Below are 26,028 nucleotides of genomic sequence, written 5' to 3'. Positions count from 1 at the left end.
ATTTAATATAGGAATTAGGTAATTATAAGCCTGTTGGATGTTCCAGAGGTGCAGACATAGGGCTGAACTGTCAGGATTGACACCTGTAGCACTGAAGAGCTGACTTGTCAAATATGCCTGAATCTCTTAGTTGACTGTTGGCACTATTGGATTCAGGAGCATGATAGCATAGTTACAGTCCAGGCATCTGTATCTATTACTAACATACTTGCTTTCCCAAATCCACAAAATCTATATGTGGGCATTGTATACTGAGTCCAGGCTCATGCTGTTCAGTAATTCCCTTTAAACATCCAGAAACTGTTGAACAGACAGTGAGTAGTGTGTTGTTTTAGAAAAGCCTTATATCCAAAATTACAGAAAGTTGGCCTTTATTTCATGTCTACTTTTCAAATCCCATATAACTATATGAAATGCTGGACATGAATTGATGCCAGGAACTTTAGCTGCAAGGGAGTCTGGTAAATGTAGCTATTAGCTTACCAACCTTTGAACTATAAGAAGTCACACTGGGAAGATGTTTGAGTGAAATGGCCTGAAGTGTCCACTACAGAGCTCAGATACACACCTTGTTTCAGGCAGTAGAGTTTGCAAACAAAAAATAGAGGAGTCTGGTATTTCCATAAGCTCATTTCTCTTTGACTAGCCAATCATCACTACTTCAAATATTTATTTTGCCAAGTTGGAGAATTCTTTTGCTTATTTATTTTGAACACTATTAAAATTCTTATATTTGAGTCTAACATGGAAAGGAATCAACCAGAAAATCTTTTTACGTGTCTTTTGATAGTGTAAAAGGTCAGCATTTGATGAACTTCATTGTCGATTGTCTCACCTGTGTCTGGAGAAACCTCTAGCACTTTCAACACAGTAGCTAAACAATGGAAACTTGTGATGACAAGTTCCATTTAAAACTCCATAGGGGAAAAAAGCTATACTACTTACAAAGCCACGACTTCCCTATGTTTACCCTACATGTTTTTTTTTAAAGGATTTTAAAAAATATTTATTTATTCCTTTTTGCCGCCCTAGTTTTTTGTTGTTGTAGTTATTATTGATGTTATTGTTGTTGGATAGGACAGATAGAAATGGAGACAGGAGGGGAAGACAGAGAGGGGGAGAGAAGGACAGACACCTGCAGACCTGCTTCACCGCCTGCGAAGTGACTCCCCTGCAGGTGGAGAGCCGGGGGCTCGAACCGGGATCCTTACGCCGGTCCTTGCGCTTTGTGTACCCTACATGTTTAATTGAGTTTTTAAAAAGAGTTTCAGGCCAGCAAAATAACTTACTTGACAGTGTACTACTCTGTCATATGCACAACCCAGGTTTGAAGCTGGCTGCTGCTGTATTGAAGGAAGCTTTTGAGCTGTGGTCTCTCTCTCTCTCTCTGTCTCTTTCTGAAAATTTTTTTTAAGTGTTTCCTTATGATCTTTGTCTATTAATTCTAAATGGTTATAGCAAAATGTGGTGGATTTTTCATTTGACATTTCAACAAAATATTATTACTTTTGTAACCACAGAAACAAGAAAAGAAGTGAATATAAAAATTAACTACAATTGGTGTATTGCAACAAAGTAAAGGACTTGGGGGTAGAGGAAGCTTTCAGGTCCTGGTTCATGATGGAGAACCTAGGCTGGGGCTAAAAGTGTCTTGCAAAAAATTGAGAAATTTTACACATTTATCAACAACTATATTTACTGTATTAATCCCTCAATAAAAAATTAACTACACTATTGTAATTGGCATGTAGATTCCATACAAGTTCCCCTCTCTATCCAAAATTAGAGTGTCTTCATTTGGTATGACTAGGTAGGCTATTTTTTAAGTCTAGAGTCACTAAAAAATATTTCATACAATGATAATAGCAATCTCAGACCCACTCAGTTACCCAAGTGGAGAGAATCTGTACCACTACTGAATTATGATTATCATTTTTATTAATTATTGCTGCCAGGATTATTGCTGCGACTCAGTGCATTCATGACTCTACTGCTTCTAGTGGCCATTTATTTTTCTTTTCTCTAGACTGGGGATGACAGATGATATAATTCAACTCCAGCACTTGTGAAGCTTCTCTCATGTGGGGGTCCAGGGCTCAAACCCAGGTCCTCAGAGGTGGTAATGTGTATGCATTATCAAGTGAGCCATCTGCTGGCTCCTAATAATTGTTCTATTTCTCCATTTAGCTAGTAACCCTCAAAAAGGAAATAAGTGCTAGCTGGCATGATTTGTTCTTAATGCAATCATTTTACTTTTAAAAAGATTTTATTGGGGTCAGGTGGCAGCGCAGTGGGTTAAGTGCATATGGCATTCTGCGCAAGGACCAGTGTAATGAATCCCAGTTCGAGCCCCTGGCTCCCCACCTGCAGGGGCGTTGCTTCGCAAGGGGTGAAGCAGGACAGCAGGTGTCTATCTTTCCCTCCCTTCTGTCTTTCCCTCCTCTCTTGATTTCTCTCTGTCCTATCCAACAACAACGGCATCAATAACAACAATAATAACTGCAACAAAAGGGAAAAATATTTTATTTATTTATTTATTTATTTATGAGAGATATGAAAGGAGCACAGAGAAGGAGAACCATAGGATCACTCTGGTTTATTCTCTGCCAGGGATTGAACTTGGGACCTCATGCTTTAGAATCTAATATTTTATCCACTGCATTACCTCCTGGACAGCACTCATTTTTTCCTTATTTTTATTTTATTTTTTGCCTCCAGATTTATCACTGGGGCACTATGAATCCTGGAGGCTATTTTTCCCATTTTGTTGCCCTTGCTGTAGTTGTATTGTTGTCATAGCTGTTATTGTTGTTGGATAGGACAGAGAGAAAATGAGAGAGGAGGGGAAGGAAGACAGGAGGAGAGAGTTACCTGCAGACCTGCTTCACCGATTTCGAAGCGGCCCCCCTGCAGGTGGGGAGCTGGGGGCTCCAGCTGGGATAATTAATCTGGTCCTTGCGCTTTGCACCATGTGCTCTTAACCTGCTGTGCTACCGCCCAGCTCCCATTTTATTTTTTAAGAGTTCATGAATTATGAGTTCTAGAATTTCATTAATGACTGATATCAAACCTCCTGATCCAGTTTCAGCTTCCCTTTTATTAACTTATATATATATTTAAACTATATTTTTGTTTATCATTGGGTAGAGATAGAGAGAAATTCAGATGGGAGAAGGAGGTAGAGAGGGAAAGAAACAGAGAGAGACACCTGCAGCCCTGCTTCACCATTCATGAAGCTTTCCCCTTGCAGGTGGGGACCAGGGGCTTGAACCCAGGTACTTGTTTACTGTGAGTGCTTAATCAGGTGCACTACTGCTTGGCCCCTGATTTATGTACTCTTGACCAGAGCACTTCTCAGCTCTGGTTTGTGGTGGTGCCAGGGAATGAACCTGGGACCCCCCCTAGCCTCAGGCATGAAAGCCTATTACATAAAAGGCTGTACTATCTCCCCAGTCTGGTTTCCCTTTTTAAAGATCAGGGCAAGGATTGTTCATGCTTAGTCTGGCATTACCTCATAAGCTGGTAGTTTCAGTCATAGCCCTGATGCTTCTTGACACACAATAGGGTATATCATATATATTTCAGTAAATGTTCTGAACTTATTTTAACATAGACTTCTTAATTTTTTTCTCATTATATTAAAAAAATTATTTGTAAAATAGAAAATATCAACAAAATCATAGAATAAGAAGGGTGAAATTCCACACATCTCCCCCTACTAGAGTTCTATATTTCATCCCCTCCATTGGAAACTTTTCTATTCTTTATCTCTCTGGGAGCCTGGGCCCAGGGTCATTATGGGGTGCAGAAGGTGGAAGGCCTGGTTTCTGTAACTGCTTCTCCAATGGACATGGGCACTGACAGGTTGATCCATACTCCCAGCCTGTCCCTATCTTTCCCTACTGGGGCAGGGCTCTGGAAAGGTGAGGATCCAGGGTACGTTGGTAAGGTTGTCTGTTTGGGAGAGTCAGGTTGACATCATGGTAGCATCTGCAAGTTGGTGTTTGGTATGTATATTTCTTTGCTTCCTCCTTTCTTGTGGAACTCGGTTCAGTAGTTCTTGTAAGGCAGGGTTTATTGTAGCAAATTTCTCATTATATTTTTAATGACTATTTTTTGCTATCTTTATAAGAAAGCGTATTTTATGAGAAACAGATGTGAGAGCATCTCTTGGTCCCACATAGTCCCAAGACTAAACCCAGGGCTTCATACAAGCAAAATAAGTGCTCTACCCACAGCTACTGCTCTTTATTTTCACCATTAACACCACCTAGTAGCTTCAACTAGTCTTATCCACTTCCTTCAGGAAGTCTTCTCACTTGTTATACCAGCAAAGGCACTCTTGTTCTCTGCTGCCTTCCACACCACTCTTACTACTAATCAGAGCCCCAAGAGGGAAGTCTAGTTTAGCAGGGCTTTCTTCTCTATTTTAATCTCCCTTGTGATTGTTAACAAATGAACCTCTTTAACTCTTGGATTCTGATCTTTAAAGTTTCCTCACTGGAGTCTCTAAGGGTTAAATAAAATGACATGCAAAAGAGCTCATCTACCTGAGATTTAATAATCCGTCAGATGCAGAATCTCTCCCTTTTCTCCATCATCTATTAACTTTGGATTCCATAGTCAATAGGTCTTTTCTTTTACCCTCATTATTGTGATCTGAGCATATACTAAAAACAACAACAACAACAACAAAAAACCCTTATTTTGCTTCCCTAGTACTTAGCAAGCTCTGTTTAATTCTTAGGTTTAGCTTTCCTGACACTATTGTGCATGCAGGGTCTGTCCCTTTTTATTCACCCTTCTGTAGAAGCTTTTTTCTCTGTTTTGAATTTGCTGGTAGGAAAAACAAATCCCACCTGAGAGTAGTAGAGAACAGTGATTTCTTTAGTTGTCATTCCCTTTCTCCTTCACTGGGAGTATTCTAGTGTGAACAAGAAAAATTTATTTTTAAAAGACTCATTCTTTGAAAAAATATATAGTATTCCCTTTTCAGCTTCTCATTTGAAAAACACACCTGTGTTTGTCTTCCCTGTATTTATTTCCTTAAGTCTCTATTACTGACCCATCGCCTGGGTTTCCATTGCTTCTCCATGACCAGCCTTCTTCGGGAGTCACATTACATCAGCATTACTAATGCAACATCGGCTATATTCTAGTTGATGTTTCATTCTAAGCAGTCAATGAAAAAAGGACCTCGATACTAGGTTTGACTTAACATGGAGGATGAATTGTCCAAGGAAGGTCTTATGCAAACTGCTGCTAGATTTGGGAGACATATTTATACTCATATTAAATATGTACCTGTTGAATTTGGTGTGTCCCCCACCCATATTTCAAAGGCCCTGAGAATTATGGGCAATTGGGATGAAGGAAACATCACCGATAAAACTAGAAACTTCACCGATAAAATGAAAGATTCTGTCAAAAAGGTTGCTCCACACCCTCAAGGAACATTCATCAACAAAACCCCATTTCTACAATCACCAGATAAGCTCACCGGCAAAGTGAGACTGCAAGGTTTGGGGGCTCGGCCGTACCACTCTGCGCTGCGCAAGAGGGGGGTTCATGCCCATTTGGCTGCTACACACGCTTGGTTTTGCCCCTGCTCCCCCTGCGCAGGCACCCACAGTGCGTCAGGCCGGCGCTTTATAGCTGCAATCTGGGCGGCTCCACTCGCTGTTTTTCCTCTTTCCTAGGTGGTGGCTGTTCTCTGGCTTGCGAAGATGCAGCTCAAGCCGATGGAGATCAACCCCGAGGTGAGCGCCAGGTGCACGGCTGCCTGAGGTTCGCGGGATCTGACCAGCTCTCACCAGGAAGCTGCCTCGCCCCCCTGGCATTATTTTTATGTTCTTTCATCTTTTGCATTTGCCTTTCAGATGCTGAACAAAGTGAGTGTCGAGCCGCATCACCTCAGTCCCCTTCCCCTGGGAGCGCCAAGGTGGAGGCACCCATCCGCTCCAGCTGTTTCGCGGGACCGAGCGGCGTGCTGTGTCAGCCAGATGCGGCTGAGCTGGGGCGCGGTCTGGGCTGCCCCACTTTGCCCCGGGGCCATCTGGGCGCGGGGAGGTGACAGCAAACCCCAGGAGGGCTGGGGTGGAGCCGGCGATAGCGGGCTGGAGCTCCGGAGGGCGTGGTGCGGACTCGAGCGCTGGTGCCACGTGTGGGCCGCGCTTTGTGCTGTGTCATTGCGCTCTCGGGTGGGGGCGGGGCGGGGCTTCTTCCAGGCCTGGGTGGGGGCGGGGCGGGGCTTCTTCCAGCCCTGGGTGGGGGTGCAGGTCCCCCCCTTCTCCAGCGAGCCGGCGCCGCCCTCCAGCAGGTCCCTGTCGCTGCGCACCTGTCCGCCTTGTCTCCTCTCCGCAGGTGCTGGCCCGGCTGGGGGTCGCCGGCCAGTGGCGCTTCGTGGACGTGTTGGGCCTGGAGGATGAGTCGCTGGGTTCAGTGCCGGCGCCCGCCTGCGCACTGCTGCTGCTGTTTCCCCTCACAGCCCAGGTAGATTTTGGGGCCCCTGGGTGCACAGGCCTCAGACTCGAAGGAGGCATGGAGAGAACTGTAGACTCCTGATTTCTCCTCTCCTGATTTCTCTCTGGCCTGGGTGCCCAGATCTGGCAAAACTACCCCATCCCCTGGGGGATACAGGGCGTGCCTCCCAGGCAGGGAAGAACAGCTATTTTTGTGGTACCTACTCGTGAGTTCTATGTTATAATAGCACTTATCGCCTCATTGCTTATCCCTCCAGAAGTGTCTTACATTGGGAAACAAAGCGGCATCTCCATTCGTCCAGAGAAATGATTTACTCATGAGTTTGTTTTCTGAGCCTTCCATGCCTAGGAGTTGTTCCCTTTGAAGGACAGACCTGTCCATATATTATTCAGGTCTCATATTCCCACCTTGTGAAATGGAAGGGGTTTAGCATGCTAACTTAAAAGAAAACAATAGTTTTTTTTTTTTTTTTAGTTCCACCACCACCACTGCCTGGGTTTTCTGGGAACTAGAGAGTCTACCTTTCACTCCCTGAAACATACAAAGGATACTCTGGTTTTTGTCTTTTGGAATGACTTTTAAAAAAAAACACCTTTTATTTTGTGTATGAACCTCTTTCTACTGTTTATCATCTTTTCTCTCTACCTCGTGGCTGAATGGGGCCTTAGAGCAGTCTTGGGAATACCTCATGGCCTTCCTCCTACCCATGTGCATGGATGGACATGTGCTCCTTGAAGACTGAGCATTAGATACAAGGTGGTTGGGTAACTGTTGTCTTGAATATATGGAATCCCACCCATTAGCAGGACGTTCTCTATCTCTGTTGCTCTTAGCATGTGATCTGGGAGCTTTAGCAAAACTCAGGGTATTAGCATTTAGGGCATCATTATAAAAAAAAGAGTGAGCTTAACTGAAGAACCATGCTGCAACTGTTTTTGTTTGTTTTGTTTTTTAATCACCTTAGGTAAAAATGGAGTTCCCAAGTAATTGCAAGTCAATTTTGGATTCCCTATCGGCCAACTCAAATGCAATCAGTCTCTTCTCTCCCTGGAATCTCTCCAACCTTTTTCTTGAGAGGAACCATGATGACTCAGATATTTTGAGTTCAAAGACAAGGACTTTGGGAGGCTGTGGTGTTTGTCTTTCAAAAGCCCAGTGGTGTCTTTCTGCTGGATTAATCAACTCTGGTTGAGAACATTCTAGTTTGAATGTTCGTATTTGAAATAGCTAGCTCAGTACCTTGTTTTATAGCTCCCGTTCTGTCTTTTAGATTCAGTGACACAGACATTTGACTAAGCTTTATAGAGTGACTTCCAAAGAAACAAATGTTAGTTTAGAAAACATCTAATGTACCCAAGAGAATACTGTTAAATCCTGAACATTCTAACACAGTAATTTTAAAATTTCTTTAAAATGAAATATTTCAAGAAATGTCTGTAAGCAAGAGAACAACCCTAGGTGATGATGTTATCTAAAAAAAATTAAACTTAGGTGAGTTTTTTTTTAACTTTTATATCAATAACTCAGGTTATCCAATAGATATGGTACTAGAACTTCCTACTAGTTGGAGTTTATGTTGATCGTGTGGGACATGAACTCTTAATCTCCTGATGGGGCCACAGGCCAGGTGTAAACTTCATTCCATGCAGAGGAATATAAGGATACGTGAATTGGGAATAGGCTTCTTGTTTTGTGTCTTTGATGTTATATAGGTTATCAAGAATTTAGTGTTAGTGCCCTGTTTTTAACAGGGAAGCCACCCATTTAGGCTATTCAAAACCTCTTAGTAAAGGGTTCAAACAACCCCACTAAATTACTACATAAAGTACTTACAGGTTCACTGAGGAATACTTGGAATATAAGGAATTTCTCATTCCTTTCATTTACTAGTCCTTTATCTAGTTCTTCCCCACCCCCAATTGCAGATCTGTTCTCAAATTAAACGATATAACTGGCAAAGACAAACATACTACATTTCCCTCTTGTGAGATGAAAAGTCTCTGATATCACAGTCCTACTCTGTAGATTGGTTGTCTTACTAAGGGGTGGGGGGGGGTGTGTGAGAGAAAGAGATTAACTTTTGTAAAATTTCACCTTTCAATAATTAAGTTTTGTTTTTGAAGAGAAGTGTGCTTGGACAGAAGAGAAGTAGAATTTTAAAGAACAGTGAATTAAATAGAAACTGGCTGGTGTTCTTGTTGGGTGCTGAATTGGCAGACAATTGGCTGGGGCACTTATATGAACAGTCACACAGTGTTGATGTTTCAAGAAGAAAATAGCAAATTTATTATTTTTTTTCTGACTTCATGATGCCATTGCTTTCAAGCTGAAAGGTGTCTAGACAAAACTTTGGGTGACGTCCAAGGCCACTACTGCACTGCAGCATCAGGGTGGAGCCTTGGAACCTCTCCAAACCCCACAGGCTGATGTGGGTGCAGGAGGAAGGCAGATAGGCCATTATCTAGGTGCTGGTCAGTCAAGTCCCGAACTAAGACTCTTGGTCACACGTCCCACTTATGTTTTAATTTAGGTGGCAGAACTCGCTGTGCTGCCATCTGTTCTTTAGATTTTCCATTTTGAGATAGAAAAATGCCTTTTTTTTTTTTTTTTAAACTTCACAGCATGAGAACTTCAGGAAAAAACAGATTGAAGAACTGAAGGGACAAGAAGTCAGTCCTAAAGTCTACTTTATGAAGCAGACCATTGGTAACTCCTGTGGAACCATCGGACTGATACATGCAGTGGCCAATAATCAAGACAAGCTGGAGTTTGGCAAGTGTTGGGGTTTTGGGTGGTTGAACTTTAATCATCACTCTAAATTCCCAAATCTCCAAGGACTGGTTTAGCAAAGTCATTGCCTTAAAAAAAATCTGGGAAGCTTACATATCCAGATGTGTAATCTGTGGATGAATCTTACTGTATCTTTGAAGGAAGAGGAACTCTTTTTCTAAGGAACAGAGCTTGACTTTTTCCATCTGGAAAGGATGAGTGAGGGATCGATAGCTGGCTTTGTTCTATCTCTGCAGATGCTTTTCTATTTTCAGACAGCGTAAAGGGGAAGCAAAAAGAGTGCTTGAGGGCTGTTGACTGAATGAGTCTCATGTTCTCCTTTTCAGTTCTCAGCAACACTGAAGAATTAGAGATGATGTTAAGGCCTAGAACATCAACAGTTAGAACCTGTTTTGGGGGTCCTGAAGTGTTATTGGATTATCAGGCAGAGAGAGACAAGACACACTGAGGCTTTAATGTAGGAAATGCAATATTTATTATACTAGCAGACCTAGCCAGACTCATGTCCACAAAAAACTGGGCCCCAAGCACAATGGTGCTTGCCCTTTTATCCAGTTAATCAATTTCCCCATAGTAACTCATAGCAACAAGCTTAGCAGGTAACTTACTTTCTTGTATAAAGAGAGTACAGTTTGTTTGGGTTATCAGCAGACTCTAAGGCAGAAGTAGCAGAATCTAAGACCAGCAACCAAAGCCACTTTGAATACAGCAGTAAAAGTCCTATTTATGCTGGGAGGAGGGGGAAGATTGTTGCCAACTTCATTTTTCTTTAAGAAGCTAACCCTTGCTGACCCTTTAAAATTTAACCCTCAGGGCAAGGGAGATAATGTAATGGTTATGCAAAAGGATTTAGTGCTTGAGGCACCAAAGGTCCAGGTTCAATCTCCTGTGCCACCATAAGCCAGAGCTGAACAGTGCTCTCAGAGGTAGTTCAGCAAGCTGCTTTTGAAGTTTAGAGCTGAAAGTTCAAATAAAGACCTTTTGAAATTGGGAGTCAGGTGGTGCACCTGGTTAAATGCATATGCTACAGTGCGCAAGGGCCCAGGTTTGAGCCTCTGGTCCCCACCTGCAGGGGGAATGCACCATGAGTGATAAAGCAGGGCTGCAGGTGTCTCTCTGTCTCTCTTCCTTTCTTTCTCCCCTCCCCTCTCAATTTCTGGCTGTCTCTATCCTATAAATAAAGATAATTTTTAAAAAAGACCTTTTGAAATCTGCTTTTGGCACTGGCTGTGTAGTCATCATTTCTAGATTGACCCACGCTGAGCAGTGATGAAACACTTACACCAGCCAGCTGTCAGCTCATCCGTTGTTTCTAGGCCGGACTAGTAGGTACCTTACATTTCTGTTTAACATCTTTAAGTCTTTTTTTTTTTTTAAGATTTTATTTATTAATTGATGAGAAAGATAGGAGGAGATAGAGAAAGAACCAGACATCACTCTGGTACATGTGCTGCCGGGGATTGAACTTTGGACCTCATACATGAGAGCCCAATACTTTATCCACTGCACCACCTCCTGGATCATAGCATCTTTAAGTCTTTGTGCATGTCTGTATCACTAAGTTTGAAGTTTCCACTCTGAGATAGAAGTCTTGGTTTGAGAACTGTTACAGGTCAGAATGTTGTCATTGTGTCATGTGCTCAGTAAACATCAGTTATATATTTCTAAGTATGGTACACACAGAAATAAGATGGTTCCGGCCTTTATGGCAGGGAAAACTCACAAGTTCATGTTGTAAATGGGTAAGTACTGTAACAGTGATACTAAGAGAATTGAGTGTGAGATGCGAGGTGTAAGGAAATAGGAAGCAGAGGCAAGAAAGAGCTGAGTTCACTGTCTTGAAAACAGTGAGTGGGGAGTAGCTGGGGGGGGGGGAAGGCTGGGGAGGAAGAAGTAACTCACTCACATCTTTGGAGACCATCTTTAAAGACCAGGTCACCAAATATGACTGAGCAGGCATTGTGCGATGTCTTAAGTCAGTAAGAAGTGTGCGCTATTATTAATACTGTTTTCTGTTTTTTTCCTCCCACCAAAGTTATTGCTGGGGCTTGGTGCCTGCTTAGCTCCATCATTCCCAGCAGCTATTTATATTATTCTTATGATTTTAATGATAGAGACAGAGAAACAGAAGGAGAAACTTGCAGCACTGCTCTACCCCTAGTGAAGCTTCCTCCCTACAAGTGGGGACTGAGTGTGAACCCTTATGCATGGCAGTGTGTGTGTTTTACAATAGTTGTGCTACCACCTGCACCCCAACCCATTTGCATCATTTAAAAATCTGTGCTAATACATTGCCTTTTCTTTTCCTGAAGAGGATGGGTCAGTCCTGAAACAGTTTCTTTCTGAAACAGAGAAGTTATCCCCTGAAGACAGGGCAAAATGCTTTGAAAAGAATGAGGTAGGTAGAAAACTTCCAGAACATCGTCTTTTGACAATGCCAGAGGTGATAGTGCTAATTTATTTATTTATTATTTTTTTTTAGGCCATTCAGGCAGCCCATGATGCTGTGGCACAGGAAGGCCAATGTCGGGTAAATACAAGTAGCAATCAGAACCGGGATGCCCAGCTGCCACCTGTGTTTCCCCCAACATATATTCAGGGACCTCATTGTATCATAGCAAATGCTGTTTCTCAGACCAGTCAATGGCAGAAAGTTCTACCAGAATAATGCTCTTAGCTAGATCTGTTCATATAGATGAGTCTTTAGAATAATCAGATTCATGACAACAATTACAATCACAACAACAACGATAAAACTAGGGCAACAAAAGGGAAAAAATAGCCTCCAGGAGCAGTGGATTCTTGTAGGCACAGCGATAACTCTGGAAGCCAAAAAAAAAAAAAAAATCAAATTGGCAGCTGACATAGTCCTGAGTAAATTAAAACTGATAATATTTTGTTTAGATTCAAATGAGTCTAGTACAGTAATCCCTTTCCTAGTGACTGAGCATTTCATTTACTCTCTCTCAGGCTGTTGAGAAGAGTGAGGTCTGCCAACAAGAACTAGTGGCTTCCAGAAGACTTAAATATCCCATTAAATCTGAGCAGAACCTTTGTGTCAACTGTTGAATTAGATTTAAGCCCATGATAGTACCTTGATAACTATGGTCCTTTCTGCCATTTTCTTGGTGAAGAACCTGTCCCTAATCTTAATTTTCTCCTCAGTAAAATCATGTAATGTTAGCTTCTTCACAGAGTTGTTCTGATAGCTGATCTACCTTAACAGCTTATAGTAAGGCTTACTATATATATAGGAAATACATTAGTATTAGCTATAGTAATTAAAAAATATCTGTGTGGGGGTAGATAGCATAATGATTATGCAAAGAGAATCTCATGCGTGAGGCTCCAAAGTCCCAGGTTCAATCCCTTGTACCACCATTAGCCAGAGCTGACCAAAATACATAAATACATACCTACAGTAAAATACATAAATAAAGCTCTAGTAAAATACATAAATACATACCTACAGATATGTATTTATGTATATTTATATATTTATATACAATTTATATTATATATTTGTATATTTATATATAAAGCTCTAGTAAAATACATAAATACATACCTACAGATATGTATTTATGTATATTTATATATTTATATACAATGTATATTATATATTTGTATATTTATATATAAAGCTCTAGTAAAATACATAAATACATACCTACAGGGAGTCAGGCAGTAGCACAGTGAGTTAAGTGCATACAGCACAAAGCCAAGGATCAGCATAAGGATCCCGGTTCGAGCCCCCGGCTCCCCTCCTGCAGGGGGGGTCGCTTCACAGGCGGTGAAGCAGGTCTGCAGGTGTCTATCTTTCTCTCCCCCTCTGTCTTCCCTCCTCTCTCCATTTCTCTCTGTCCTATCCAACAACAATGACAATAATAACTACAATAAAACAATGGGGGCCGGGTGGTGGCACACCTGGTTAAGTGCACACATTACAGTGCACAAGGACCCAGGTTCGAGCCCCCAGTCCCCACCTGCAGGGGGAAAGCTTTGCAAGTGGTGAAGCAGGGCTGCAGTTGTCTGTCTGTCTCTCTTCCTCTCTATAACCCCTTCCCTCTTGATTTCTGGCTTTCTCTATCCAATAAATAAAAATAATAAATTAAAAAAACAATAAAACAACAAGGGCAACAAAAGGGAATGAATAAATAAATAAATATTAAAAATACATATATACATATATGTGTGTGTGTGTGTATAGTTGATTTTTAAAAACTTTGGGGCTGGGGCACTAATTTATCCTCATGCAGTTGAAATCCTAAATAAACCTTTTAACTCTTCCAAGCTTTAACTCCAAATAAGTCTACTATTGACAATAGCCTCACCAATAACAGTTGATTGATATAAGTGTTATATAGTTGTGACTAATATTCAGGTTCTTTATACAAAAAAGTAAACTAGAAGAAAATGCTGATATGAAAATGAGAAAACATTGGGTTTTCAGAAAAGCCATGACATATTTTTCTATGCAAAATGTGTCACGGCTGTTGACGTGGTGTGTTTCCCTTGCACTTCAATCTCATGTTGTTCAAGGGTTAACTATATGTAGATTGGATCACATATATTACACTTAAATAAATAGTGTGATGATTTATTTTTACAAAATAAAGTTCTGTCTATAAAACAATCTTTTAAAAAACAACTTTTTCTTTTTTTTTTGGCTCTTCTCAGGTAGATGATAAGGTGAACTTTCATTTTATTCTGTTCAACAATGTGGATGGCCACCTCTATGAACTCGGTATGTTTCACTCCATTTTCAAAGTCTTTAGTAGTTCTCATTCATTCTTTTCCCAATTTTATGGCACTTTATGGCACTTGATTTGTCGGGGTTTTTTTTATGATGCCAATGCAACAAGGTCCTCTCATAAGGTCACTTTATCATACGCTCAGGCAATTTACCTGCCAAATGAGTATTTAGTCACAAGCCACTGTGGAGGGTAGCATCAGCAGGGCATACACAGAGTTGTTGTGGTTTTTTTTTCACTGAGTGCAGATTTTTTAGTATAAATTCCCTGTGATAATTATCTGTAGAACTACACCAATTTAAATCTCCCATCATTCCAGATATTATTTTTTGATTTTATTAGTGATTTAATAATTTATAAAATTATGAGATAAAAGGGGTATAATTCTATACCGCTCTCACCACCAGAGTTCTGTGTCCCCATTCCTTCCATTGGAAACTATAGTAGTTCTCCCAACGTCACAGATAGGGGCTGACTATTATTTAACAATCTATATTTGCCCATTTTTCCTGTGGTCCTGCTTTCTGTTCCTACCTTTTCTTTTAAAAATATATTTATTTGTTTATTATTGAATAGAGACAGAGAGAAATTGAGAGGGGAAGGGGAGATAGAAATGTAGAGAGACAGATAGATATCTGCAGCACTGCTTCACCACTTGTGAAACTTTCCCCCTGCAGGTAGGGACCAAAGGCTTGAGTTTGGGTCCTTGCGCACTGTAATGTGGGGGCTTAACCAGGTGCATTACCACCTGGCCTCCATCTCCTTTTCTTTTTTTTTTTTTATATTTATTTTATTTATTTATTCCCTTTTGTTGCCCTTGTTTTATTGTTGTAGTTATTATTGTTGTTGTCGTTGTTGGATAGGACAGAGAGAAATGGAGAGAGGAGGGGAAGACAGAGAGGAGGAGAGAAAGATAGACACCTGCAGACCTGCTTCACCGCCTGTGAAGCGACTCCCCTGCAGGTGGGGAGCCGGGGTTCGAACCGGGATCCTTATGCCGGTCTTTGTGCTTTGCGCCACCTGCGCTTAGCCCGCTGTACTACAGCCCGACTCCCTCCATCTCCTTTTTGAAGTCACACGTACACCTATTGCTTCTTCCGAATGTCTTTATTTATTTATTTATTTTCCCATTTCTCTCTGGATATTGATGGAATTGGAGTTCAGAGCCCTCTGGTCATTTTCCCCTAACATTTCTCCCCCTCTGGGGTTATGGACCAAAATTTCTTTTAGTCAGAGTTTTTTGTTCCCACCTTCCACTCCAGCAGGGATGGAGAATCTCTGGCCCACTAGGCCAGTCACTTGGTCTGGCCCTGCTAAGGCAACCATAGATGGGACTTGAAATTCAATAAAACTCAAAGAAACGTTAAATGCTGATTTTTTTTTAAGTTTCCCTCAGATGATGTTACAATATTCAAATGGCCCTTGGCAGACAGAGGTTTTCACCTCTGCTCTACAGTGTTACCAGTATTGGACCCCTTGCACCGTGTCTCCCAGACAAAGAATAATATTTGGAGAACATTAAATGACTAAGTATGACCTTCCTTGTGTTAAAAAAGGATTTGGACAAGTGAGAAAATTGCTGTTATCTGATACATGATAAGAAACATCAAGTTGGGTGGTCCAGGAGACGGTGCAGTGGATAAAGAACAGGACTCTCAAGCATGAGGTCCTGAGTTCAATCCCTGGCAGCACATGTACCAGAGTGATGTCTGGTTCTTTCTCTCCCATATCTTTCTCATTGATTAATAAATAAAATATTAAAAAAAGAAAGAAACATGAAATGGAACTGGTTATTGTGGTAACATAAGATTTTTCTTTCAACTTAAAATTTATAAGTAAATGACAATAAAGATAAGCTTTATTCTTTAAAAAAAAATCTGCTGTCTGAGTCAGTGTTCATAGAGAGAGACTTGTAGCCAGGTAACTACTTGTGGGTAACACTGGTGAGACATGGGGCCCACCAGCCATCTTTGAAGGATAAGGGAAATCTGAAGGGTTTCCTCTGCCACCAGCATTATTTGTACACATGAGTCTCACTTCCAGCCTGTTGCCTCATAACCAGCCTCCCCTTTGTGAAAATGGCAGTTGTATTGGGGAGAATCTAAAACTTCTCAGTAGGTACAGCAGGTACAATACTAGAGAAGGTGTAGTGGAAATTGACAAGCCTGGATTTTTGTTGTTACTGCTGTTACAGATGGACGAATGCCTTTCCCCGTGAACCATGGCTCCAGTTCTGAGGACTCACTGATGCAGGTGATTTAGAATCCATCATCCTATATATCTCAGCAGCCTGATACATCTTTCCCCAAACTTTTTATTCTGAAATGCTAAGACTTTCCAGTACAGTCAGCAACAATGATCTGGGCTAATAGTAGATCATCTTAGTATTTCTGTCTATAGAACTTGATAGCAAGTGGTTTTAAGCAAGATCCTTCAGATCAGCCCTGACTAATCTGTGTCATGTGCTGTCTTAAGCTCATGGTAAGAATCAGCCTGAAAGCCATTGCTTTACTTCCTCATGGGATTCAGGTGACCATTGTCCTCTTGTCAGATCCCACTGTAGCTCACCACTCCTGTAACAGAAGCTAGAGCTTTTCCTAATCCCCCTAAGTTGGTTGGATTGGTCAGGCTTCTAGATACTATACTTGAGATTCTGGCTAGATAGTTAATTTCAGGAGTTTGTTCTTTCCATTCAGTTTACTGTTACGGGAGGAGAGGAGAAAAATTATGGAAATGTCACTTATGTGGCTAGAAGTTAGAAATGCTGTTAAGGTCTACTTCATCTGTATTAGTAATTCACACCTAATTACTGTTGAGGGTTTGCTGTGCATGGAGCAGGACTAGGAAGAAGCCGATAAAGGGACAGCAAAATAGCTCACTTGGCTGGTGTGCAGCTTTGCCATGTGCGCAGCCAAAGTTCCCACTGCATTGAGGAAGCTTCCATACTGTGGTCTCTGTCACTCCTTCTCACGGCCTCTCTGCCTTTCTGTCTCTATCTAAAAATGAACAAGCACATCAGATAGAAAATATTATAGGCTGTGTGTGGCATACAGCTGTGTTAAAAGTGTTCAGTTTTACTGTTAGAGCTACTAAACAGCCTGTAGACACTAGGCTGAGAGCTGTGTTCCATTCACTAGGCATCAGGTTGAATTTGAGTCTCAGGCTGCAGCATGCTGATCCCCATCCTAGGTGTTCTCCTGAGTGGCTTGTATCTTGTGCAAAATTCTTTTGGTGCTACTATGAATAATTATTATGAGTAAGGTGAGAAAACTGAGGTGCAGTGACTTAAGTAATGCCAAGGTCAGTTGACTTGCATGGCAGAACTGTGATTCAAATCTGGACAGTCCGTCTAGAATCCTCTGAGTCACTGGATAATACTGTGTTTATTCTGTTATGTCTTTCTTTGGAATGTCAAAGATCTAACAATCTCAAGGTGCTAAATTATGCCAATACTGGAGGGAAATCACATTCTCTACTCTACTGTCATATATATTTGATACTCACTAAAGTTTTTTTTTTGCCTCCAGCGTTATTGCTGGGGCTTGGTGCCAGCACTACGAATACATTGCTCCTGTGGCCATTTTTTTTTTTTTTTTAAATTTTTGGATAGGACAGAGAAATTGAGAGGAGGAACATAAACAGCGGGAGAGAAAGATAGACATCTGCAGACTTGCTTCATCACTTGTGAAGCAACCCCTCTGTGGATGGGAGCAGTAGGCTCAAACTGGGATCCTTGCACTGGTCCTTGAGCTTCGTTACTATGTGTGTTTAACTGGTGCACCACCGCCCAACCCCCCTAAAGTTCTTTCTTGAATATTCACAGAATGTATGAGAGTGGAAATAGGAAATGATAAATAGACCTAGAGATGTGAGAATGAGGTTAATTTTCATGGGAGTTGGAGTTTGCTTTAGAACAGAGACAGAATTTTCATGGGAGTTGGAGTTTGCTTTTGAACAGAGACAGAATTTCAGGTCCTTCTAATAGCTTCTTAGATAAAATGTATATGCTGTCTAGTATCAAACACTATACCAGTGCCACAAACTATGCTCCATAGAGGTTACCTATTAATATTATTTCACAAGTAGAATTTGAGGTGTGGGAAAGCCATCTTAGGGAAAGATCTTCTCATAAGACTGATTCCATAAGACTAAAGACACTTTGGGTTTTCTAAATGATACATTGCTTGTTAAATAGGTGAGGATATGTACATAAACGTGTAACCTAAGTGTCCTGTAGTGGAATGAATTAGGCCACTGCCCATTGTCTATGAGATGATGTTCTTTCCTTAGAAGCACTTCTTGAGTCATCCAGCAGAGCAAATGGGAGTTGTTGGGGTTGGGTGGAAAGAAGATCTGGGATATCCTGATATTAAACATTCTGACAGTGGAGGAAATGTAGTTATCAATGTACATGCTTTTTTAAAAAAAAATTATTTTGAGGGAGTTGGGTGTTAGCGCAGCGGGATAAGCTCAGGTGGCTCAAAGTGCAAAGACTGGCATAAGAATCCTGGTTCAAGCCCCCAGCTCTCCACCTGCAGGGGAGTCATTTCACAAGTGGTAAAGCAGGTCTGCAGGTGTCTATCTTTCTCTCCCCCTCTCTGTCTTCTCCATTTCTCTCTGTCCTACCCAACAATGACAACATCAATAACAACTACAACAATAAAACAACAAGGGCAACAAAAAGGGAATAAATAAATATTAAAGTTATTTTGAGTAGAGACAGTGGGGGAGGGAGAGGCACTTGCTTCCCCCCACCCCCACTTGTAGGTGGATATTGAGGGATTGAACCTGGGTCCTTCTACATGGTAACATGCTTGTTCTACTAGGTTCACTACCACTCATCCACCCTCACCCTAGTTTTTTTAGAGTGGTTTTAAAAAAACAATACTCCAGAGTTGTTGGTGTTTTTAAGGGCCAAAATAATTTTTGAGTTAATTTCTAGATATTAGGAGCTCATATTCCATGACTTTTTTCTGTTTTGAAACTCTAGGATAACACTGGAATCAATTTTTGTTATCAATCTGTGTACTCCAAATGTTGGAATTAGTAATGTGTCACTCTACATAAGAATCTGTCACTTGTCTGTACCTGAAATACCAGGGATTTAGGGATATTATAAAGTGTTTACTTGGGAGAAAGTAATTTCTCCTACTACTACTGGGAATTTCTGAGTTAGGAGAATTTCTCTTCTGTATGAAAGATCTACTTTTGTTTTTTTTATAAAGGCAATAAATAGCTTGCTAACTGTGTCACTTTATCATCAGAACCAGGCAAGAAATGGGAAAACCACAGCATTCAGTGCGGTAGCAAAGAAGTCAAAGCATCCAAAGTAAAAAATACGTAACACGGGACCCAAGTTTTCCCACCACCAAACTTTTTACTTGTGCTTTGTGCCCTGGAATCAAAATTTTACAGAAGAGGGCTAGGAAATTAGCTTCATGATATGCAAAAGACTTTGATGCCTGAAGTTTTAAGGTGCCAGCTCCAATCCCCAGCACCACCATAAGCCAGAGCTGACCAGTGCACTGGTGTCTCTTTGTGTCATTCTCATTTTAATAAATAACTGAAGTGTTTAAAAAAATTTAACAGGAGACTTAAAGTTGATCACTGTGAACATTGAACACATGGGGCTACTTTGCTATGAAACTCTCAAGTTTTTGTTTTGAGGATACTAATTGCATTCTCCTTTGCAGGATGCTGCCAAGGTGTGCAGAGAATTCACTGAGCGTGAGCAAGGAGAAGTCCGCTTTTCTGCTGTGGCCCTCTGCAAGGCCGCCTAATGTCTTACTCGAGGGAGCTAGCTCCTCTTTACCCCTATCCCGTCAACAAGCAACTCAACCCCTAGCAATGCATTCTGTGATGCTCTGGTACTTGTAGCATCCAGCTGTCCTTCGTTCTGCAGATAGAAGCTCTTACCCTTAGCCTCACCTAGTCCCTAGCAGAGCTCAGCTGTTGACAGCAAAGTTTGGTGTAAGCTTCAGATGGTGAAGCATCCCCCCCATGGTCCCCTCCCCACTGTATGTCTTATACCTCACTATCTAATGCTTTAAATGGCTTCTTTGGTTTGTGTTTGTCAGTTAAGGACTGGGATGTGATTTGTTTGTCCTTAATAAAGAAATAAAACTTTTCTGCTGATTAGAAATAAGCCTAAGTTGTTTTTTTTCTTTTACTTCCTCCCAATGTATCTCAAATTATTTTGGTAGTTGTATATGTTCAAGTATTTCATAGAAGTAACTCACCACAGGTAAGAAAATTAACATTAAAATGATTAACATTTCTAACTATGTATTTAGTATTTTTTTTTAACTTTTCATTTTAGACCTTTAAAAAGAACGACTTTAGATTAACAGAGTTGGGAAGCCATTGGAATCCCACATGTTTATACATTTCCCCTATTAATGTCACATACTAGTACATATATCTGTTAACAATGAATCCACTAATTTACTATTTGTCAAAGTCCATAGCTCAAATGTAATTGTTCTAATTCAAGATTGCATTTCAACATTTCGGATGTTGCATGACGTTTACTTGCTGGGCTTTTTGACTGTGACAAGTTTCTGACTTGCTGCTATTGATGACCTTGACTGTTTTAAGGAGTCAAAGTCAAGTATTTTATTGGATACTTTTCTACTGGAATTGTATAAACATTTTTCTCCTACACTAGGGTTGGGAGTTTGAGGGAGGAAAACCAACAAGGTGTGAAGTGCTATATTCATCACATGACATAGAGGGACATCGCTGACATCGGAGTGACTTACCATGTTGATAGTGACCTGGATCACCTTGATGTGGTTAGTGGTTGTCAGGTCTCTCCACTGAAATTTCTTTTTCTCACCCCTCTTGCCATACCAGCCTTTTTTGTTTGTTTTTCCTTATTGGGGGATTATTGGTTTACAGTTGATAGTAAAATACAGTAGTTTGTATATGCGTAACATTTCTCAGGTTTTTTTTTTTTTTGCCTCCAGTACCTGCACTATGAATTCACTGCTCCTGCGGCCATTTCTTCGACATTATTATTATTTTTGAATAGAATATAGAAATTGAGAGGGGAGGGAAAGAGAGAGAGAGAAAGATAGGTATTTGTAGACCTGCTTCACCACTTGTGAGGTAACCCCCCTGCAGGTGGGGAGCTGGGGGCTCCAACCGGGGTCTTTTGCCAGTCCTTGCACTTCATACTATGCACTTAACCAGGTGTAGCACTGCCCGTCCTCCCATTTCTCAGTTTTCCACATAACGATTCAATCCCCTCTAGGTCCTCCTCTGCAATCATGTTCCAGGACCTAAACCCTCCCCTCTACCTCAGAGTCTTTTATTTTCATGCAATACACCAACTCCAGTCCAAGTTCTGTTTTGTGTTTTCTCTCTTTAATTTCTTTATTGGGGGATTAATGGTTTACAGTCACCAGTAAAATACAATAGTACAACTCCCACTAGGTCCTCCTCTGCCATCATGTTCCAGGACCTGAACCCTCCCACACCACCAGAGTCTTTTACTTTGGTTCAATACACCAGCTCAGTCCAAGTTCTGCTTTGTGTTTTTTTTTCTGTTCCCATACTAGCCCTTTTGAAAGAAGTCACCACACACAGCCCATGCTTCAGAAATTGGTGAAGAGTTGAAATATGCTACTAATTGGGATTCTTTTGCAAGGAAGCTTTGTCTCCTCCTTATTCAAATCCTTGTATTGGCATAAACTCCTGCACATTTATTTCATTCTGTGTTATAATCCAATACTACGTTTTGTTGCTTGAGTTAATTGGGAGCTATTTCAGTTAACTCCTGTGTCCATTTGTCATACCCCAATCAGTGTAGGTTTTTCCAAACAGATGTGTTTGCTATTTGTTAAGTCTGACTTTGTAGATAAAGACACACATTTTAAAACTTGTATGAAAGATTAAATGGCATTTGTTTCAGCTGAGATTTAAATATGACAGTGTAGGAGAGTTAAATACACTAGTGAAGAAAACCCAGGTTCCTCCTATTAGTGTAGAAAACAAAATCGTGATTCAGGTGATTCTACTTTAGTTTGGTTGCTGAAGCCAGAGGGATGCCTTTTCAATACCAACTTGGGGTTGGATTGTCATAGTCACCATGAAGACTTAATTTAAGAGGTAAGAAATGAAAGTCCTTTCTTACACAAAAATTCTACTAGTTGCAGAAATACAAACTATACCACTAAATGTAGTTAGATGTTTATACTTGATGTAGAAACATTTTTTTAATATTTATTTTCTTTTTGTTGCCCTTGTTTTTATTATTGTTATAGTTATTAATGCTGATGTCATCATTGTTGGATAGGAGAGAGAGAAATGGAGAGAGGAGGGGAAGACAGGGAGAGAAAGATATAGACACCTGCAGACCTACTTCACTGCCTGTGAAGCGACTCCCCTGCAGGTGGGGAGCGGGGGCTTGAACCGGAATCCCTATGCCGGTCCTTGCGCTTTGCGCCACGTGTACTTAACCCGCTGCACTACCGCCTGACTCCCAGAAACATAATTTTAAAAACACTTTCAAACTTAGAATGCCAAGGGACTGTAACTAATGTGTGTGATTACAATCCTGGAATTGTGTGGACATTTCACGTTGAGAAATGGATACAGATTCAGTAGCATGTTAAGTGCTTCCTGCTGATCACTTAGATGATTGATGAATGTACCTAAAAGTAGTTGGTTTAGGTTGGGGGTTAATAACAAATCAACCTTTTTTTAAAAAATATTTTATTTTATTTATTTATTCCCTTTTGTTGCCCTTGTTGTTTTATTGTTGTAGTTATTATTGTTGTTGTCGTCGTTGTTGGATAGGACAGAGAGAAATGGAGAGAGGAGGGGAAGACAGAGAGGAGGAGAGAAAGACAGACACCTGCAGACCTGCTTCACCGCGTGTGAAGCGACTTCCCTGCAGGTGGGGAGCCGGGGTTCAAACCGGGATCTTTATGCCGGTCCTTGTGCTTTGCGCCACCTGCGCTTAACCTGCTGCGCTACAGCCCGACTCCCCAAATCAACCTTTAATCTCCATTTCTGTTTGTCAGTAAGTCTGGGTAAAGGAATTGCCCTTGCCCACATTTTAATTTTTTTTCATGTTAAAATAAACATAGAAGGGGTCTGAACAGTTGCACACCTAGTTAGATGCACACATTACCATGTGCAAGGACCTGAGTTCAAGTCCTCACTCCTTACCTGTAAGGGGGAAACTTCATGAATGGTGAGGAAAGTACTGTACGTGTCTGGGTATCTGTCTGTCTCCTTCTCTATCTTTCCCTCCCCTCTCAATTTATCTCTGTTCTATCACTGAAGAAGGAAGGAGAAGGAGAAGGACAAGAAGAAAAAAGGTCACTGGGAGTGGTAGATTTATCATGCAGGCACGTAACCTCAGCAGTAATCCTGGTTGGCAGACAAACAGAATAAAGATGTTTGGGAAGGGCCTGTCACTAGATATTTCCATTCAATACCAGTAGCTCCCCTTTGCTATCCCTGAAGCCTTAGCCATGTACAAGCCCAAAGGGGTGTCATCAACTCCACCTTATTGTACAATAAAGGCTCTCATTTGGGAGTTGGGTGGTAGCGCAACGGGTTAAGCGCGTGTGGCGTAAAGTGCAAGGACTGGCATGAGGATCCGGGTTCAAGCCCCTGGCTCCCTACCTGCAGGAGAGTCGCTTCACAAGCAGTGAAGCAGGTCTGCAGGTATGTCTTTCTCTTCCCCTCTCTGTTTTCCCCTCCTCTCTCCACTTCTGTCTGTTCTATCCAACAACAGTGATATCAGCGACAATAACTACAATAAAAGCAACAAGGGCAACAAAAAGGAAAATAAATATTTTTTAAAAAGGCTCTCATTTACTCAACAAAATCACTTCATTGATACCTTGGAATCATCAAAAATGTATAGTGATTTGACTTTTTTTTTTCTTTTTCTTTGGCAGAACACTGCTCTCTACTCACTGTGATGCTAGGGATTGACTTCTTAGAAATCCTATGTTGATGTGCCAACTGTAATCCAGTAACACTCCCCCCCCCCAATAAATAAAAAGACAGTAAATACTACTGGGGACCAGAGTATACTCTGAGCAGAGTATGAACTTTACCAGGTGTAAGACCCTGGGTTGAGTCCCCAGCACCATATGGGAGCATCATGCACAGCATCAGGATTAACTGTGAATAGAGGGGTGGTCTATGTTGTCTCCCTCACTCCCCTTCTTTGCCTCTTATCTAAAATTTAGAGATATTCAGAAGGACCAGTGGAACTATGCATAGTAGGAGGCCTCAGTGCTACTGGTGGGTGCGGAGAGTGAATGTTACTAATCTTTGGCTTATAGGTGACTTTCTTTAATTTGCTTCCCCCCCTTTTGTTGCCCTTGTTGTTTTATTGTTATTGTAATTATTATTGTTATTGATGTTGTCATTGGATAGGACAGAGAGAGAAGTGGAGAGAGGAGAGAAGGGGAAGACAGAGGGGGGAAAGAAAGACACCTGCAGACCTGTTTCACCGCCTGTGAAGTGACTCCCCTGCAGGTGGAGGGCTGGGGTCTCGAACTTGGATCCTTGAGCCGGTCCTTGTGCTTTGCACCACATGCACTTAATCTGCTGTGCTACCACCCGACTCCCTAAGGATGACTTTCTAATCCTTTCAACAGACAGAGCCAGTTGATGGCTAAGTATGCCTCCATTTTATTGAGATATAATTGACATTTAAGATAGCAGCCACAAAAATAGTCACTTTATTGTTTGCTGGGGCCTCATGCATGTGTGATTCTCCTGCTCTTGAGCCCCATTTTTTCATTTTTCACATAGACAGGGAGAGAGAGACACTTTAGAACCTTTCCCCCAGTTTTTTTCCCTTTCTCCCAGTTTATAGAGCTGCCCCCAGTGCAGTGTTGCTCCCATGTACAATCAGGGTTTGAACCTGGGGCCTTGCACATGGTATGACATGTACTTTACCACATAAGCTATTTTCTGGCCTTCCAGATTCCCTTTTAACTAGTACCCAGCATATTCAGTTGAGAAATCTTTATGTTAGCAGTCTATAAAGACTCAATAACTTGAAAAGTATTTATGCATGAAGCCAGTGGGAAGCTAGAAAATGTCCCTACATACCTGTGTGTTCAGAAAAGATGGAACCATAATAGCTAATTATTTACTATGTTGCAAGCTTAGTCATCTTTGGAGACGGGTCTTATCTCGCTTTGCAGATATAAAACCAAGGCACAGCAGCAAGTCCTAAGAAATCTGCCTAAGGTTACTGTGATAGTAACTTATGTTGCCAACACTCAAACCCAAGCAGGCTGTGTCCGAGAACACATGATGATGATTGTTGTGAAACACTGGCATCTTTTGGAAATCTATAATTTCTTAAAAACATGGGTTTTACCCTATTAATGAGTATTCAGATTATGGGTGATTTTAACCTTACATTTTCATTTCCTAAGCCTCTTTCTCTCCTCTCTCTCTCTCTCTCTCTTTCTTTCTCTCTCTCCTTTCTTTCTCTCCTTTGTAATCACAGAGAAAGCAAGAGCAAGGAGGCAGGGAGAGAAAGTGAAAGGCAGTTTCAAAGTGGTGGAGGCTGTGCTCAAGCCTGGGTCTCTCACATGGCAAAGCAGAGCACTATCCAAGTGAGCTATTTCACCAGCCTTTCCCAAACTTTCTAAAGTCACCATTTTACTTAAACAATACAAAAGCTTGTATTTTTCCCTAGGACTGAAAATTCTACAATCAGCCCCTGCTGGCTAATTCTAGATTGCTTTCACATTTCTTCAATTCATAATGGAAATCAGTGCAACTGAATAGCTTAGTTTTCTGTCCTCCATGAACTTCATTCAGTCATTCTTTGGGTGTCATTATAAGATTACACCAGAGCTTGAAATAATAATTATGTTCTCCTAAACCTCAACTTGTTTGGAATGTATTCAGTTTCCTCCACACCGTGCCATGCTACATAGTGACTCAACACATCCACTTGGCAGAGTTGCTTGCTTTGTCCTGTGAGTGATGTGATCTTATTAACTCATCC

General features: G+C 41.2%; 1 protein-coding gene across 2 annotated transcripts; it reads left to right on the top strand.

The window, feature by feature from the left end:
• The first annotated feature begins 5,643 nt into the window (after positions 1 to 5,643).
• UCHL1 (ubiquitin C-terminal hydrolase L1) lies at positions 5,644 to 20,154 on the top strand. Of its 2 annotated transcripts, XM_060188154.1 has the most exons (10): positions 5,644 to 5,759; positions 5,880 to 5,891; positions 6,364 to 6,492; positions 9,105 to 9,255; positions 11,586 to 11,671; positions 11,756 to 11,803; positions 12,244 to 12,261; positions 13,954 to 14,020; positions 16,222 to 16,280; positions 19,721 to 20,154. In XM_060188154.1, the coding sequence occupies exons 1-10, from the start codon at positions 5,727 to 5,729 to the stop codon at positions 19,805 to 19,807; spliced, it is 690 nt and encodes a 229-aa protein (XP_060044137.1). In that variant the 5' UTR covers positions 5,644 to 5,726; the 3' UTR covers positions 19,808 to 20,154. The 2 variants fall into 2 exon arrangements, with proteins under 2 accessions (XP_060044137.1, XP_007527061.1); XM_007526999.3 differs by lacking the exon at positions 12,244 to 12,261.
• The last annotated feature ends 5,874 nt before the right edge of the window (positions 20,155 to 26,028 follow it).

The sequence above is a fragment of the Erinaceus europaeus genome, chromosome 3 (genome assembly GCF_950295315.1).
Source record: "Erinaceus europaeus chromosome 3, mEriEur2.1, whole genome shotgun sequence".
NCBI classification, from domain to species: Eukaryota; Metazoa; Chordata; class Mammalia; order Eulipotyphla; family Erinaceidae; genus Erinaceus; species Erinaceus europaeus.
This window is presented reverse-complemented; position numbering and strand designations above follow the sequence as displayed.

What these genes read in the sequence shown, in the direction of transcription:
- UCHL1 (XM_060188154.1), top strand. Translation starts at nt 5,727, where the DNA reads ATGCAGCTCAAGCCGATGGAGATCAACCCCGAG. An exon ending in AATGCTTTGAAAAGAATGAG is followed by an intron (nt 11,672 to 11,755) that starts GTAGGTAGAAAA and finishes ATTTTTTTTTAG; the next exon opens with GCCATTCAGGCAGCCCATGA. An exon ending in TGGCCACCTCTATGAACTCG is followed by an intron (nt 14,021 to 16,221) that starts GTATGTTTCACT and finishes CTGCTGTTACAG; the next exon opens with ATGGACGAATGCCTTTCCCC.